The following is a 15,609-nucleotide window of genomic DNA, read 5'->3' as shown; positions in this document are numbered from 1 at the left end:
TTTTTCAAGTCTTGAAAACAAATTGATTGAAAAAATTTAATTTCGACGAGTGGGATTTCCCTAAGCTTGCTTCAAGGTCACTTCTGTGTTTTTGGTAACCCTAGAGTGGTTAGATTTGTGTCGGGAAGGCTGTCTTTGATTGTGTTCGCATGTTTTCCTGTGCCTGTCACGCACTTTAATGCCCGCCGACAAGTCTGGCTTTTTCAAACAAGGGTACACAGCAAAATTCGCCAACGTTTTATCAGCGAATTGTGCAGGCTGGTATAACTCTAAAATAGCCAGGAAACTAATTTGAAAGAAATCATCGTTAAACTGATAATCTTTTGAACTAAAACTGTAAATGACAAATCTTATAATGATTAACTGTCACTGGTACTTTTCCACTATTCTCTACAACACTGACCTCTTGGCCATGACCTCTAAGGGTGAAATCATTCAATGTACGGGGAGTCAGAAAGTATCTAGTATGAAATATGTCTATAGCAGCTTTGCATGAGTCTTGCTTCATTGTATTCAACAAATGATGACCACAACGGTTTTCTAATTGTTTGATATTTTAATTAAAAAACAAATACAACACTTCATTAACATAATGAAATCTTGTGACATAAAACAAGTAACTTTCATGATAACATGTACAACTTTGACATTTCTGAAGGAAAAAAATCAAAGTAATTTCAAACGGCAATGATTTTATACATCTCACACTTTAGTGGTCAAGAGTAATACTTGTGCATACTTGGTGTCTTTTGTGACAATAAATTCAACATTTCCTCTCATTTTCATTCATTTCTACATCGGCGTTATCATTAAAGGTTATGTAACAATCAGCCAATTCAAATTTGGAAATTTAAAATTCAGAATCACACCACACAAACATCTTACTTTCTGTGCCTATAACCTATGAAATAAATACCTTAGTTGATAGAGAAACATACTCTTTCTAATGACATATATTATACATCTTCCTAATAGTATGTGGTACCCTTAAAATTTGAGAAAAAATTCCTTGCTAAAGATAAAGTCCCCAATGCTTTGCCATCCTTGTACTGTCTAATTTACATCAAACAAATGATAACTGAAATAATAAATGATTGTCAACAAGTCATTAAACATCACCATCCACATGAATGACATTTTAACTGCATCACTGGTATGGGGTGTATTCACCCACATTCAAATCAATATATTCATACAGAAATGTCTTCAACATAACTCTTACCATCTATATGTAGCAGCATTTTGATTGAAAATTTCTGCATAAAGAGCCTCAAAATTTTAATTTTGGTCCTAAGGCATCTTTAGGTGGTGAATAGAATGTATACATGATATGTGTGTGTCAACACCTGATTGCGATTAAGATATTCAAACATCAAATTCAAACATCAAAACTTACATAAAACACTGGTATTCAGAGAAGTACATCATACTTGTGTTAAATTTCACTCTAGAATTCAACACTACATCATAATCCAACTCCAGATGAAACAATAAGTACCACCGTCTTCAGTCATTAAGTTATTGCCCCCCCCCCAATAGAATCATCTCAAAATCCTATGGAAGAAACACTTTTAGATTTTCTTATATCAAGACCAGTGGACTAGCCCCCTGCTGTAGTGCTTGCTGAACTGTGTGGCCCAAGGGCTATACAAGCAGAGACTATAAGGCACCACCCTATATACCATATGGTGTGGGAAGGACTTACTAATTATAGATACACCTTTGTGGAACCAAATGCTAAGCTTTTTTTATTCAAACTGCTCCATTTTTGGTCCTCTTAGCATGTTCTTATTGCTACATAATAAATGTGAAGACATTAACTATTTTGCCAATAAGTTATGTCATGTATCTGAAAAAAGGTGGGAATTCTTGCAAACTAAAACATCAACTTACTCTCATACTTCCCCAGAGTACTCTAAGATGGCCACATTGAAATTATTGGTGTTACCAAAACCTTCTCAAGAATGTCTTGAACACCTGGATATCTGGAGTGTATATACCTCAGACATTACTGATGCTGCAATAGTAGATCTCTTTAGATTCACCATCTTTTTCTATCAATGTGGCAGTCTTAGCATACTGTATATCATAAAATGAGACAGTTAAGAAGTAGACAACATTAAACCATGTGTGTAGTCCTCTCCTATGGTGTTAAAACCTGTGGTCAAAGTCATCAGCGTTGGAACGTCTTTGAGAACTTTTCCTCTCTCGCTTCTTCTTGATGGTTGACAGAGTCTGTTTCATAAACAAACAAGAAAGTAAATTATGATGAAAGCTCATCTGTGTTGGTAGTAATCATAACACAATGCTAAACTTTCTTCCAACACTAAGGTATTCACCGTTTCACTGGACAAAGTCAGAATACTGGACACTGAACAGGACTACTTTATGAGAGGTATAAAGGAGGCCATATACATCAGGGCACTCCAGCCATCACTCAACAGAGACAGTGGGCGTTATAAACTTCCTGGCACGTTTGACCAATTGCTGACGTCATGTATCCGCAATGACACGTGTCAATAAAGTCACGTGTTCGTAACTCTCGCAAGTTTACGTTCGGCAGTGATTGGTCATTATTGATCCTGAAGAAGGCGACAGTGGTCGTCGAAAATTCGATCCGTGAATACCTTAGTGTTGGAAGAAAGTTTAGCATTGTATTATTTTAAGAAAATAAATGTTAATTCATGGCTAAAAAACTAAAACATCATAGTAAACTGGACTGTATGTGGAATTAGTAATCTTTTATAATTTCAGACCTGGTTTTACAGTGATTTCCGATAGCAAAATTTTCATCAGCTGTATGTACTAGTATACATTATTGTAAACTAACAATAGGTTGAGAGATTGTGATAGTTGCTATAAGAATATTTTTCAATATTCAAAGTTAGTTAATATATATTTTTTCAGGACATTTGAACAATTACATCACTTTATTTTGAGAAATTCTATATGTGATAACAGGAACAAAGTTCCAAAGTATGACATGCATATGCAGGTTAATACAGGTTGAACAGGTATTTCTAATGTCTACTTGCACCTAACTTCAACCAGTCCATGTTCTTTAAATACATGAAACTAGAGCATATGAATTTTTGAGGAAAAGACTTTACCTCGTAAGCTTTCTGAATCTCCATGAATTTCTCCTGAGCCTGCTCCTTGTTTTCCTTGTGTCGGTCAGGGTGCCATTCCCGCGCCAGCTTACGGTAGCGTTTGGTGATCTCCTCCTGGCTCGCATCCTTATCCACTCCCAGTACCTGAGAAACAAGGAGAGAAATAAGACTTGTTCTTACTTAGTGTGATAGTTTACATGCCATTGCAAGAGGCTAGTGAATATGGGATAGATAGTATCTGTATCTGTATCTATATAGCTGGTATAACCGCCCACTGGACTGTCGAACAACCCAAAGCATTTTAATAAGGGCTCAAATGGCTATGGGACCTTTGTCTTTTATATTTCACCAATCCATCAGACAGTAAAATCAAAGTTGCATCATATTCCTTATCTAAAAATGGGTACAGGGCAAGTATGAGAAAAAGGGCATTGCTAAAAGAATAAATGGTACATGTGTATAACATAATGAAAGGCACCCAGAATTTCAAAAAAAGGGAGAGAAAAAGGAAAAAGATTGGAACTAATGTTAGTGAACATTAACTCTCATTATGTGCATATCTGTGCTTACCTGGATTGCATTAGCTTCTCCAGTAGGGTCTAATGACTCCACGAACTGCTCCCAGACCTTATCCCAGCCGTGGGTCTGCCCATAGTCGTACAGCTCCCACAGGTTCTTCTTAAACTGTAGCCAGGCCGGCGACGTGAAAAAGTTGTCGATGGAGTCCCGTAGTTTGATCTTCTCCCCTTCGCTCGTTGTCACAGACGCGTTGTGGTACAGGAACGATCCCCAGACTGCGAAGATGATCATACCTGCGAGCGTTAAGGATGTGAGACGACGGCATAGCCCGCTCTTTGGCTGAGACCGTGGCTTGTACTTGCTTTTGTACATGCAACCAACAGCAGCCCCAACTGCGATCCATGTTGGGGAGTTGTCAGGCGCTTTTGCAAACATGAAAATGGCCGGAATACTCGCGGAAGTCAGAATGTCCCACAGATCCACGGTCTCCTCTCCGATGTTGCTCACGATGTAGACGCCGATGGCAGTTGCCATGGTAACGATTCCGTAGCACAGAGCTTTCTGTGCATTACTTCCCTCTTGGTACACCTCCTCAGGAATGGCGCACATGGCGAGGAAACCAAAATACATCCCCAGGGCCATTTCACCTGGAAAAAGATGAATATTCAGTGGTAAGTTATCCGATCTTTGTAGAAATTATTCTTTTCACAGAAGATATCCCTCTCTTAATCAATGTGGAAAAGATCAGAGCTTCCATTGCAGATTTCTTGTTGCCTGGATGGAATCTATCCTCATTCTAGCTTCAGTCTGGTCTAGTCTGCCACCTGTTACCAGATGATCATTACCTTTGTCAAGAAGGTTATGTTTTTTTGTTCGTGTATTTGTGAACAGAATAAGTCATGGATGGATCTTTATGATATTTGATATATTGGTAGGGGTTGGCAAAAGAAAGAAACGAATAGATTTGGGGGTCCCCAGCAGCTTTGAATAGTACTGCTGTGGAACTGTTTTGATATCTTGTGTTCTTGACATGCTTCGGTCATGATTTTTGAGTGGTATAGATACATGTAGCTCTTGTTTGGTACTAGTATTTGAATTTCTGCCTGAAATACTAGTACAAGTAAGCCTCAGCTCTGATTGGCTCCAAGTTGCATGGTTGCCTGTATCAGCAGATCAATTGGGGATCAAACAGGTACCAAATTTGGAACGAAGAAGGATGAAAGACAAACCTCCAAACCGTACGACATTAAAGACCGGCCTCAGATTGTTTCTTCTCCTGTTTTCCACCACTTGGAATTTGTCTCCATAGCCGTTCGCATAGCGTACGTAGTCGGGAATCCTCCATAAGTCCCGAAACCAACCTGGAGCACAAAGAAGTCAAGGTATGAGTGGTATTACTGTAAATCTGAAAATATTCACGGTGATTTTATATTCGCTGTTTCTGCAGTGACCACCACAAATATGCGTTTTGAATATGTTACTACTAAATTGCTTCAACTGTGAATTGAAAACACTGCGAAAACATCCTGTCCCCTTCTACTGAAATTACATCCCTGCGAAAATATATGAATTTACAGTATTACAGTCATAGATCTGGGAGTGGGACATCATCATCACTGTCCATAGAATGATAGTTCAGGCATTCTAAAATAACTTCAACTTCTCTTCAACTTCAACTGGCCCAGATAACCCTGCAAGGGGCAAAGTAGGGGGGGGGGGGGAGGTCCTTGGCTAAGGCGGGCAGGACTCCAGCCTGGCGCGGTATGACTCAACGGTGGGAGCCGTAACAACTGCGCCAGGCAGGGCGTTCCACTCGGGGATCTTAGTTGTTCTAGATATAGTAATGACTAAAAATGAGCAAAGAATATATATATCCTTATCAGGTGTAGCCATACATGGCATAGATAAACATGATATAATGGCTACATTTTACAGCATATGTATTAAAATGTATACAAAGTTCTTGACATGCTCACATTATTCCTAATATACTGCAAGTAATGGAAATACTATGCCTGGTTTGTCTATCGACTTTTGAACTGAAAGACTTTATGTCGAAACTATGCATAATTATGACCCATATGGAACATGGCAGACAACACGTGTCAAATCTAATAAAATATTTATACCAAACATCCGTGTCATATCTGATATGCAGACAGACTAAAATACCTGCACAGTATTAAGTGTTCACGAAAACAATAGGTTTACATCAACCATGAAAATAATAATCTATTGTTAGAGCGCACATGTGTGTTGTTGTCTCACCTAGTCCGAAGATGCCACCACAGGTGCACCACCAAACAAAAGCCTGCCGATCTCTTCTCAAATAAAAATGGTGCAGGCCGAAAAACCCGCCGATCAGCCACAAGATATAGGTTAGCAAGATACTCTTGGCCATCTAGGATTCCTCTAAGACTTAAGATTGTGCAAGAAAGCCGATTTATAAGACGTAACACGCTTCAAGTAGTACGCGGAATCGTGTAGTACCAACCCGGAAGTGAAAATCCCTTAGCAAATTTCCCGGTGCGCACGCGTAGTAGTAGATACGAAACTAATTTGCATAAAATGTGACGTCAGTACAGGGTCGCTACAAGGGCGGCCAATCAGATACGAATCATCAATAATAGGTAGGGACATCTAAGTTATACATATTGTACAGAATTCAGTCCTTTTGTTTATGTTGTCATTGGCAACCACGAGTGCTGACGTGCCGAGAGGGGATTCGCCTGACAGCTGTTTCGTGACGTCATTTTCCCGCTGGAAAAAATCCGGGTGCGCTGTGTCTGCGAAGTCATAAATCTTTATTGACAAGTGTCGACTAAATTGTTGTTCACATTTGCCAAAACGACGGTGGGCATTTTCTAATCCGTTGGCATGCATGCTGTGCGCGTCTAGTGGAACTTTTGTGCCATACTTGACGAAATGTGTACATAGTTTAACAATGTTTTCCCCAATTGTATCATAACGTTATTACGTGACATATTTTAAAGTTTTTTGGTTAACATATTAGTCCATGGGCCAGGTCCCTCAAAATAGCCATTTGGTACCAAACAGAGGGACAAAGGGTGACTTACTTTTTTGAAAAGGTTAATTCCTTGTGTCCAGCTTTTTAGGAATTATCACGTGATATGGTGACGTCATTAAAATGGACCTCGATTTTTGGGACTTAATTCAGCCGAGGACTGGGACAAAATATCAAACATCAATAATCTTCGGTGAAAATCGGTTTGTAGGCAAAAGATACCACAGGAATCACGAAATAGTATGTTTTTGGTTGATATCTTAACTCTATAAGAAGCTATGAGTCTTTGAAGTCCATTTTTTGGGGTAATTTTGTGTAAAAAAATGTATTGTTTGCTTTCCAAAATCAGGCATTTATTTGGACCACCTATGGGGTCTTGTGTAATACATTATGTTGATAGGCCATATCATTTTCTGCATTTTGGGCTTTGAACCAACAAAATCCGTCAAAAATATCAGGAGTTATAAGGGTTTTAAGAATTACACCCAACGGCCATGGTATCGAATCGCCGCAAATATCGCAATGCATCATGGGTAATTTAAAGAGGGTCTGTCTGTAATTATACCTTGTAGCAAAGGACAAAATGTCGATTTTTTAAAAATTTTGGGTGGTGGTAAGGCCTTGGTCCAATTGTAGAAAAATGGGTAAGTTTTGGGTTAACTGGTGGTCACCGGTTGCCATGGAAACGGTCACTTTTTAAAAGATGGCGGATTTCTATCCGCAAAGGCTCAATCTCGTCCAGAATAAACCATCTTTGGCCTACAGAAACGCCACCTAAGGCCACAGCAAGTAAATTTTATGGATGACATCCTCCGCAGACTCCAAAACTTTCCGAAGTTAATGAGATAGGGCGAAAAAAAACAAAAGGCGGGCCCAAAAGAAAAAAGGTTCCTATATTTTCAAATTTTTAGATCATAAGTCTTGTTAAACAAGAATTGAGGCGACGAAATATGATATCATGACCAACAGGTCTTTTATTCCTGTATTCAACCAATGAGGTTTCATATATAATATAAAACCTCCTTGATTCAACAGTAAACATGTCCTTGTAGATGTGTATACATCTCAATAGACTAACTACAACAAACGCAGAAAAGAGCTTGTTGTACCATCATCTGAACCAACTACAATGGGTATTCATATGCGATGAATCACCTTGTATATACAGTTCAATTAACTAGACCCCCCCCCATTATTTATATGTCCTTGCTAGAACAAATGCAGAAAACAGCTTGTTATCATACCATCATGGGCAGGAACCACACTGCGTATTCATATGCAACGAAACACCTTAGACTGTCAACATTAAACTGTTCTTGAAGATGTGTACACAGCTCAATTAAGTAGAACAAACGCAGAAAACAGCTTGTCATACCAAGGAGGTTTTATATAGATATATAAAACCTCCTTGGTCATACCATCATGGGCAGGAACTTCACTGGGTATTCATATGCAATGAAACACCTTAGACTATCAACGTTTACGACACATTTGCCCATTTTTGGCATGTTGACCACCGTCGGAGGGCAATGAAATTTCTTGTTTTTTATTTCGAAATCAGGTGAAAATTAATGAGCGCGCTGATGTCATCCATAGAAATTACTTGCTGTGGCCTAACTAGAGGGACAACATTTGCGAGCAAATGCAGAATGTTAACCTTCACTTGGTCTTTACGTTTCGAACAAGGAAGGATAAGTTGTTTTATTTAGTTGGATAAGTCAAAAAGGGACGAATGAATTCTCATGAATTTCTACCTGTAAGGGACGTTGATGAAGACGAACAACATGGTTGCATAATGTGCACAATCAATAAGGAAGATTTATATTTCAATAAAATACTCACTTACATGACAAAAGGTCAGGCTCAAGAGCATGGTTCCTTAATATTCATGAACATTCATGAACATTCATAATTTTTCCTGAATATTCATGAACGTTCATGAAAATTCATGAATATTCATGAACGTTTATGAAAATTCATGAATATTCATGAACGTTCATGAACATTCCTGAAAAATCATAAACATTCATGAAAATTCATGAACGTTCATAAATATTTATGAATTTTCATGAATTTTCATGAATTTTTATGAATTTTCATGAACGTTCATGAATATTTATGAATTTTCATGAACGTTCATGACTATTCATGAATGTTCATGAATTTTCATGAATTTTCATGAATTTTCATGAATTTTCATGAATTTTCATGAATTTTCATGAACGTTCATGAATGTTCATGAATATTCATGAACTTTCATGAATGTTTATGAATTTTCATGAATATTCATGAATTTTTTATGAATTTTCATGAACGTTCATGAATAATTAATTTTCATGAATTTTCATGAACGTTCATGAAAATTCATGAAAATTCATGAAATTCATGAAAATTCATGAACGTTCATGAATTTTCATGAATGTTCATGAATTTTCATGAATTTTCATGAACGTTCATGAACTTTCATGAATTTTCCTGAATTTACATGAATTTTCATGAATTTTCATGAATTTTCATGAAAATTCATGAACGTTCATGAATGTTCATGAATATTCATGAACGTTCATGAAGGTTTATGAATTTTCATGAACGTTCATGAAAATTCATGAATATTCATGAACGTTCATGAATATCTATGAATTTTCATGAACGTTCATGAATATCTATGAATTTTCATGAACGTTCATGAATATCTATGAATTTTCATGAACGTTCATGAATATCTATGAATTTTCATGAACGTTCATGAATATCTATGAATTTTCATGAACGTTCATGAATATCTATGAATTTTCATGAACGTTCATGAATATCTATGAATTTTTATGAACGTTCATGAATATTTATGAATTTTCATGAACGTTCATGAAAATTCATGAACGTTCATGAATTTTCATGAATTTTCATGAATTTTCATGAATTTTCATGAGCGTTCATGAAAATTCATAAATATTCATGAACGTTCATGAAAATTCATAGATATTCATGAACGTTCATGAAAATTCATCAAAATTCATGAAAATTCATGAATATTCATGAAAATTCATTGAAATTCATTGAAAGTCATGAACGTTAATGAACGTTCATGAATTTTCATGAACGTTCATGAAAATTCATAAATATTCATGAACGTTCATGAATTTTCATGAATTTCCTGAATTTTCATGAACGTTCATGAATATTCATGACTTTTCATGAACGTTCATGAAAATTCATAAACATTCATGAACGTTCATGAAAATTCATGAATTTTCATGAACGTTCATGAAAATTCATAAACATTCATGAACGTTCATGAAAATTCATGAAAATTCATAAAAATTCATGAACGTTCATGAAAAATCATGAAAATTCATGAATTTTCATGAATTTTCATGAATTTTCATGAATTTTCATGAATTTTCATGAATTTTCATGAATTTTCATGAATTTTCATGAATTTTCATGAATTTTCATGAATTTCCATGAATTTCCATGAATTTTGAATTCATGAATATTCATGAAAATTCATGAACGTTCATGAACGTCCATGAATTTTCATGAACGTTCATGAAAATTCATAAATATTCATGAACGTTCATGAATTTTCATGAATTTCATGAATTTTCATGAACGTTCATGAATATTCATGAATTTTCATGAACGTTCATGAAAATTCATAGATATTCATGAACGTTCATGAAAATTCATATATATTCATGAACATTCATGAAAATTCATAAATATTCATGAAAATTCATGAACGTTCATGAACGTTCATGAATTTTTATGAACGTTCATGAAAATGCATAAATATTCATGAACGTTCATGAAAATTAATGAAAATTCATGAAAATTCATGAACGTTCATGAAAATTCATTAAATTCATGAAAATTCATGAACGTTCATGTAAATTCATGAACGTTCATGAATGTTTATGAATTTTCATGAACGTTCATGAAAATTCATGAATATTCATGAACGTTCATGAAAATTCATGAAAATTTATGAATTTTCATGAACGTTCATGACTATTCATGAATGTTCATGAAAATTCATGAATTTTCATGAATTTTCATGAATGTACATGAATTTTCAGTAATGTTCATGAACGTTCATGGACCGACCATGAATATTCATGAACGTTCATGAACGTTCATGAATTTTCATGAACGTACATGAAAATTCATAAATATTCATGAATTTGCATGAAAATTCATGAACGTTCATGAATGTTCATGAATATTTATGAACGTTCATGAACGTTCATGAATATTCATGGTCGGTCCATGAACGTTCATGAACATTACTGAAAATTCATGTACATTCATGAACGTTCATGAATATTCATGAATTTTCATGAACGTTCATGAATATTCATAGATATTCATGAACGTTCATGAAAATTCATATATATTCATGAACGTTCATGAAAACTCATGAAATTCATGAACGTTCATGAATGTACATGAATTTTCATGAACGTTCATGAATATTTATGAATTTTCATGAACGTTCATGAAAATTCATGAATATTCATGAACGTTCATGAATGTACATGAATTTTCAGTAATGTTCATGAACGTTCATGGACCGACCATGAATATTCATGAACGTTCTTGAACGTTCATGAATTTTCATGAACGTTCATGAAAATTCATAAATATTCATGAATTTTCATGAAAATTCATGAACGTTCATGAATGTTCATGAATATTTATGAACGTTAATTTTCATGAATTTTCATGAACGTTCATGAATATTTATGCATTTTCATGAACGTTCATAAAAATTCATGAACGTTCATGAACGTTCATGAATTTTCATGAATATTCATGAATTTTCATGAATGTTCATGAATATATATGAATTTTCATGAACGTCCATGAATATCTATGAATTTTCATGAACGTTCATGAAAATTCATGAATATTCATGAACGTTCATGAAAATTCATGAAATTCATGAAAATTCATGAACGTTCATGAATATTTATGAATTTTCATGAACGTTCATGAAAATTCATGGACGTTCATGAACGTTCATGAATTTTCATGAATATTCACGAATTGAAAATTCATGGAAATTCATGAAAATTCATGAAAATTCATGAAAATTCATGAAAATTCATGAAAATTCATGAAAATTCATGAAAATTCATGAAAATTCATGAATTTTCATGATTTTTCATGAACGTTCATGAATTTTTATGAATTTTCATGAATTTTCATGAACGTTCATGAATGTTTATGAATTTTCATGAACGTTCATGAAAATTCATGAATTTTCATGAACGTTCATGAATGTTTATGAATTTTCATGAACGTTCATGAATATTTATGAATTTTCATGAACGTTCATGAAAATTCATGAACGTTCATGAACGTTCATGAATTTTCATGAATATTCATGAATTTTCATGAATTTTCATGAATGTTCATGAATATTTATGAACGTTAATGAACGTTCATGAATATTCATGGTCGGTCCATGAACGTTCATGAACATTACTGAAAATTCATGTACATTCATGAACGTTCATGAATATTCATGAATTTTCATGAACGTTCATGAAAATTCATAAATATTCATGAACGTTCATGAAAATTCATATATATTCATGAACGTTCATGAAAATTCATATATATTCATGAACATTCATGAAAATTCATGAAAATTCATGAATATTCATGAAAATTCATAAATATTCATGAACGTTCATGAATTTTCATGAATTTCATGAATTTTCATGAATTTTCATGAATTTTCATGAATTTTCATGAATTTTCATGAATTTTCATGAATTTTCATGAATTTTCATGAATTTTCATGACTTTTCATAAATATTCATGAACGTTCATGAATTTTCATGAATTTCGTGAATTTTCATGAACGTTCATGTATATTCATGAATTTTCATGAATTTTCATGAATTTTCATGAATTTTCATGAATTTTCATGAATTTTCATGAACGTTCATAAATATTCATGAACGTTCTTGAATGTTCATGAATATTTATGAACGTTCATGAACGTTCATGAATATTCATGGTCGGTCCATGAGCGTTCATGAAAATTCATAAATATTCATGAAAATTCATAAATATTCATGAACGTTCATGAAAATTCATGAAAATTCATAAAAATTCATGAACGTTCATGAAAAATCATGAAAATTCATCAAAATGTTTATGAATTTTCATGAATTTTCATGAATTTTCATGAATTTTCATGAATTTTCATGAATTTTCATGAATTTTCATGAATTTTCATAAATATTCATGAACGTTCATGAATTTTCATGAATTTCGTGAATTTTCATGAACGTTCATGAATATTCATGAATTTTCATGAATTTCCATGAATTTTCATGAATTTTCATGAATTTTCATGAATTTTCATGTATTTTCATAAATATTCATGAACGTTCATGAATTTTCATGAATTTCGTGAATTTTCATGAACGTTCATGAATATTCATGAATTTTCATGAATTTCCATGAATTTTCATGAATTTTCATGAATTTTCATGAATTTTCATGAATTTTCATGAATTTCCATGAATTTTGAATTCATGAATATTCATGAAAATTCATGAACGTTCATGAACGTCCATGAATTTTCATGAACGTTCATGAAAATTCATAAATATTCATGAACGTTCATGAATTTTCATGAATTTCATGAATTTTCATGAACGTTCATGAATATTCATGAATTTTCATGAACGTTCATGAAAATTCATAGATATTCATGAACGTTCATGAAAATTCATATATATTCATGAACATTCATGAAAATTCATGAATATTCATGAAAATTCATGAACGTTCATGAACGTTCATGAATTTTCATGAACGTTCATGAAAATGCATAAATATTCATGAACGTTCATGAAAATTCATGAAAATTCATGAAAATTCATGAAAATTCATGAACGTTCATGAAAATTCATGAAAATTCATGAAAATTCATGAACGTTCATGTAAATTCATGAACGTTCATGAATGTTTATGAATTTTCATGAACGTTCATGAAAAATCATGAATATTCATGAACGTTCATGAAAATTCATGAAAATTTATGAATTTTCATGAACGTTCATGACTATTCATGAATGTTCATGAAAATTCATGAATTTTCATGAATTTTCATGAATGTACATGAATTTTCAGTAATGTTCATGAACGTTCATGGACCGACCATGAATATTCATGAACGTTCATGAACGTTCATGAATTTTCATGAACGTACATGAAAATTCATAAATATTCATGAATTTTCATGAAAATTCATGAACGTTCATGAAAATTCATGAAAATTCATATATATTCATGAACGTTCATGAAAATTCATATATATTCATGAACATTCATGAAAATTCGTGAAAATTCATGAATATTCATGAAAATTCATGAACGTTCATGAACGTTCATGAATTTTCATGAACGTTCATGAAAATTCATAAATATTCATGAACGTTCATGAATTTTCATGAATTTCATGAATTTTCATGAACGTTCATGAATATTCATGAATTTTCATGAACGTTCATGAATTTTCATGAATTTTCATGAACGTTCATGAATTTTCATGAATTTTCATGAACATTACTGAAAATTCATGAACATTACTGAAAATACATGAAAATTTTCATGAACATTACTGAAAATTCATGAAAATTCATGAACGTTCATGAAAATTCATGAAAATTCATGAACGTTCATGAAAATTCATGAAAATTCATGAACGTTCATGAAAATTCATGAAAATTCATGAAAACTTACCCATATTTTTTACAATTTCTTACCACCACCCAAAATTTTTAAAAAATCGACATTTTATCCTTTGCTACAAGGTATAATTACAGATAGACCCTCTTTAAATTACCCCTGATGCATTGCGATATTTGCGGCGATTCGATACCATGTCCGCTGGGTGTAATTCCTAAAATCCTTATAACTCCTGATATCTTTGACGGATCTTGTTGGTTCAAAGCCCAAAATGCAGAAAATGATATGGCCTATTAACATAATGTATTACACAAGACCCCATAGGTGGTCCAAATAAATGCCTGATTTTGGAAAGCAAACAATACATTTTTTACACAAAATTACCCCAAAAATGGACTTCAAAGACTCATAGCTTCTTATAGAGTTAAGATATCAACCAAAAACATACTATTTCGTGATTCCTGTGGTATCTTTTGCCTACAAACCGATTTTCACCGAAGATTATTGATGTTTGATATTTTGTCCCAGTCCTCTGAATTAAGTCCCAAAAATCGAGGTCCATTTTAATGACGTCACCATAACACGTGATAATTCATAAAAAGCTGGACATTTGACATTGTTATCATGCATAATTATAAAGTAGAGGAATCAACCTTTTCAAAAAAGTAAGTCACCCTTTGTCCCTCTGTTTGGTACCAAAAACCTGCTTGGCCCATGGACTATATTTCACTTCTATATAAGCTTTAAGTTGAAAGTTGTTGCTTTTTGACTCCAGCTGTGTTCTCAAGCACACTGTGGTGCTGCAGTTCGTATTGCTTGGCATGTTTGTATTTTCAATAAATTTTATATTAATATCTGTTGTGTTTCTTTGTGTTTTCTTGATGTTGCTTGTAGACAGTCTAGTCTGTTTGTTATTTTGTTACTAGAAACGTGCGATGATGCAAACTGACAGGGTGGACCCCGGTTATGCTGAGCCAAACAGAATGACTGAAGTGGCCACTTTTTATTAGGCCACATGTATAAAGGAAAGTTACGATGTAGGCAACCGATATGAATACCTTTGGAATAGGATATCATCAGAATGTTACAGCTTAATAGGTAAATTTAATGTGAATATCATTATAGATATACATGTAGGTTATACATTAATTGAACATCATTGGTGGTGAATATCATTATAGACCCATGATATAGGATTTTGGTCCATTTAGAAGAAAAAAAGAAGTTTTCTGCCATATTATA

General features: G+C 33.6%; 1 protein-coding gene and 1 long non-coding RNA gene across 4 annotated transcripts in view; both read right to left on the bottom strand.

Moving 5' to 3' along the window:
• The window catches only part of LOC136420653 (uncharacterized), a 541,092-nt gene that overhangs the window by 507,837 nt on the left and 17,646 nt on the right, over positions 1-15,609 (bottom strand). The gene's annotated exons all lie outside the window — the stretch shown is intronic.
• Positions 537-6,262, bottom strand: LOC136420472 (dnaJ homolog subfamily C member 22-like). Its single transcript, XM_066407420.1, has 5 exons — positions 5,898-6,262; positions 4,859-4,990; positions 3,681-4,276; positions 3,111-3,254; positions 537-2,235 (listed from the first exon to the last, which is right to left on the bottom strand). Exons 1-5 carry the CDS (start codon positions 6,028-6,030, stop codon positions 2,152-2,154), a joined length of 1,089 nt encoding a protein of 362 aa, XP_066263517.1. The 5' UTR covers positions 6,031-6,262; the 3' UTR covers positions 537-2,151.

This window comes from Branchiostoma lanceolatum, chromosome 15 (genome assembly GCF_035083965.1).
Source record: "Branchiostoma lanceolatum isolate klBraLanc5 chromosome 15, klBraLanc5.hap2, whole genome shotgun sequence".
In the NCBI taxonomy this organism is placed as follows: Eukaryota; Metazoa; Chordata; class Leptocardii; order Amphioxiformes; family Branchiostomatidae; genus Branchiostoma; species Branchiostoma lanceolatum.
Note: the sequence above shows the minus strand (reverse complement) of the source record. Positions and strands in the feature narration are given on the sequence as shown.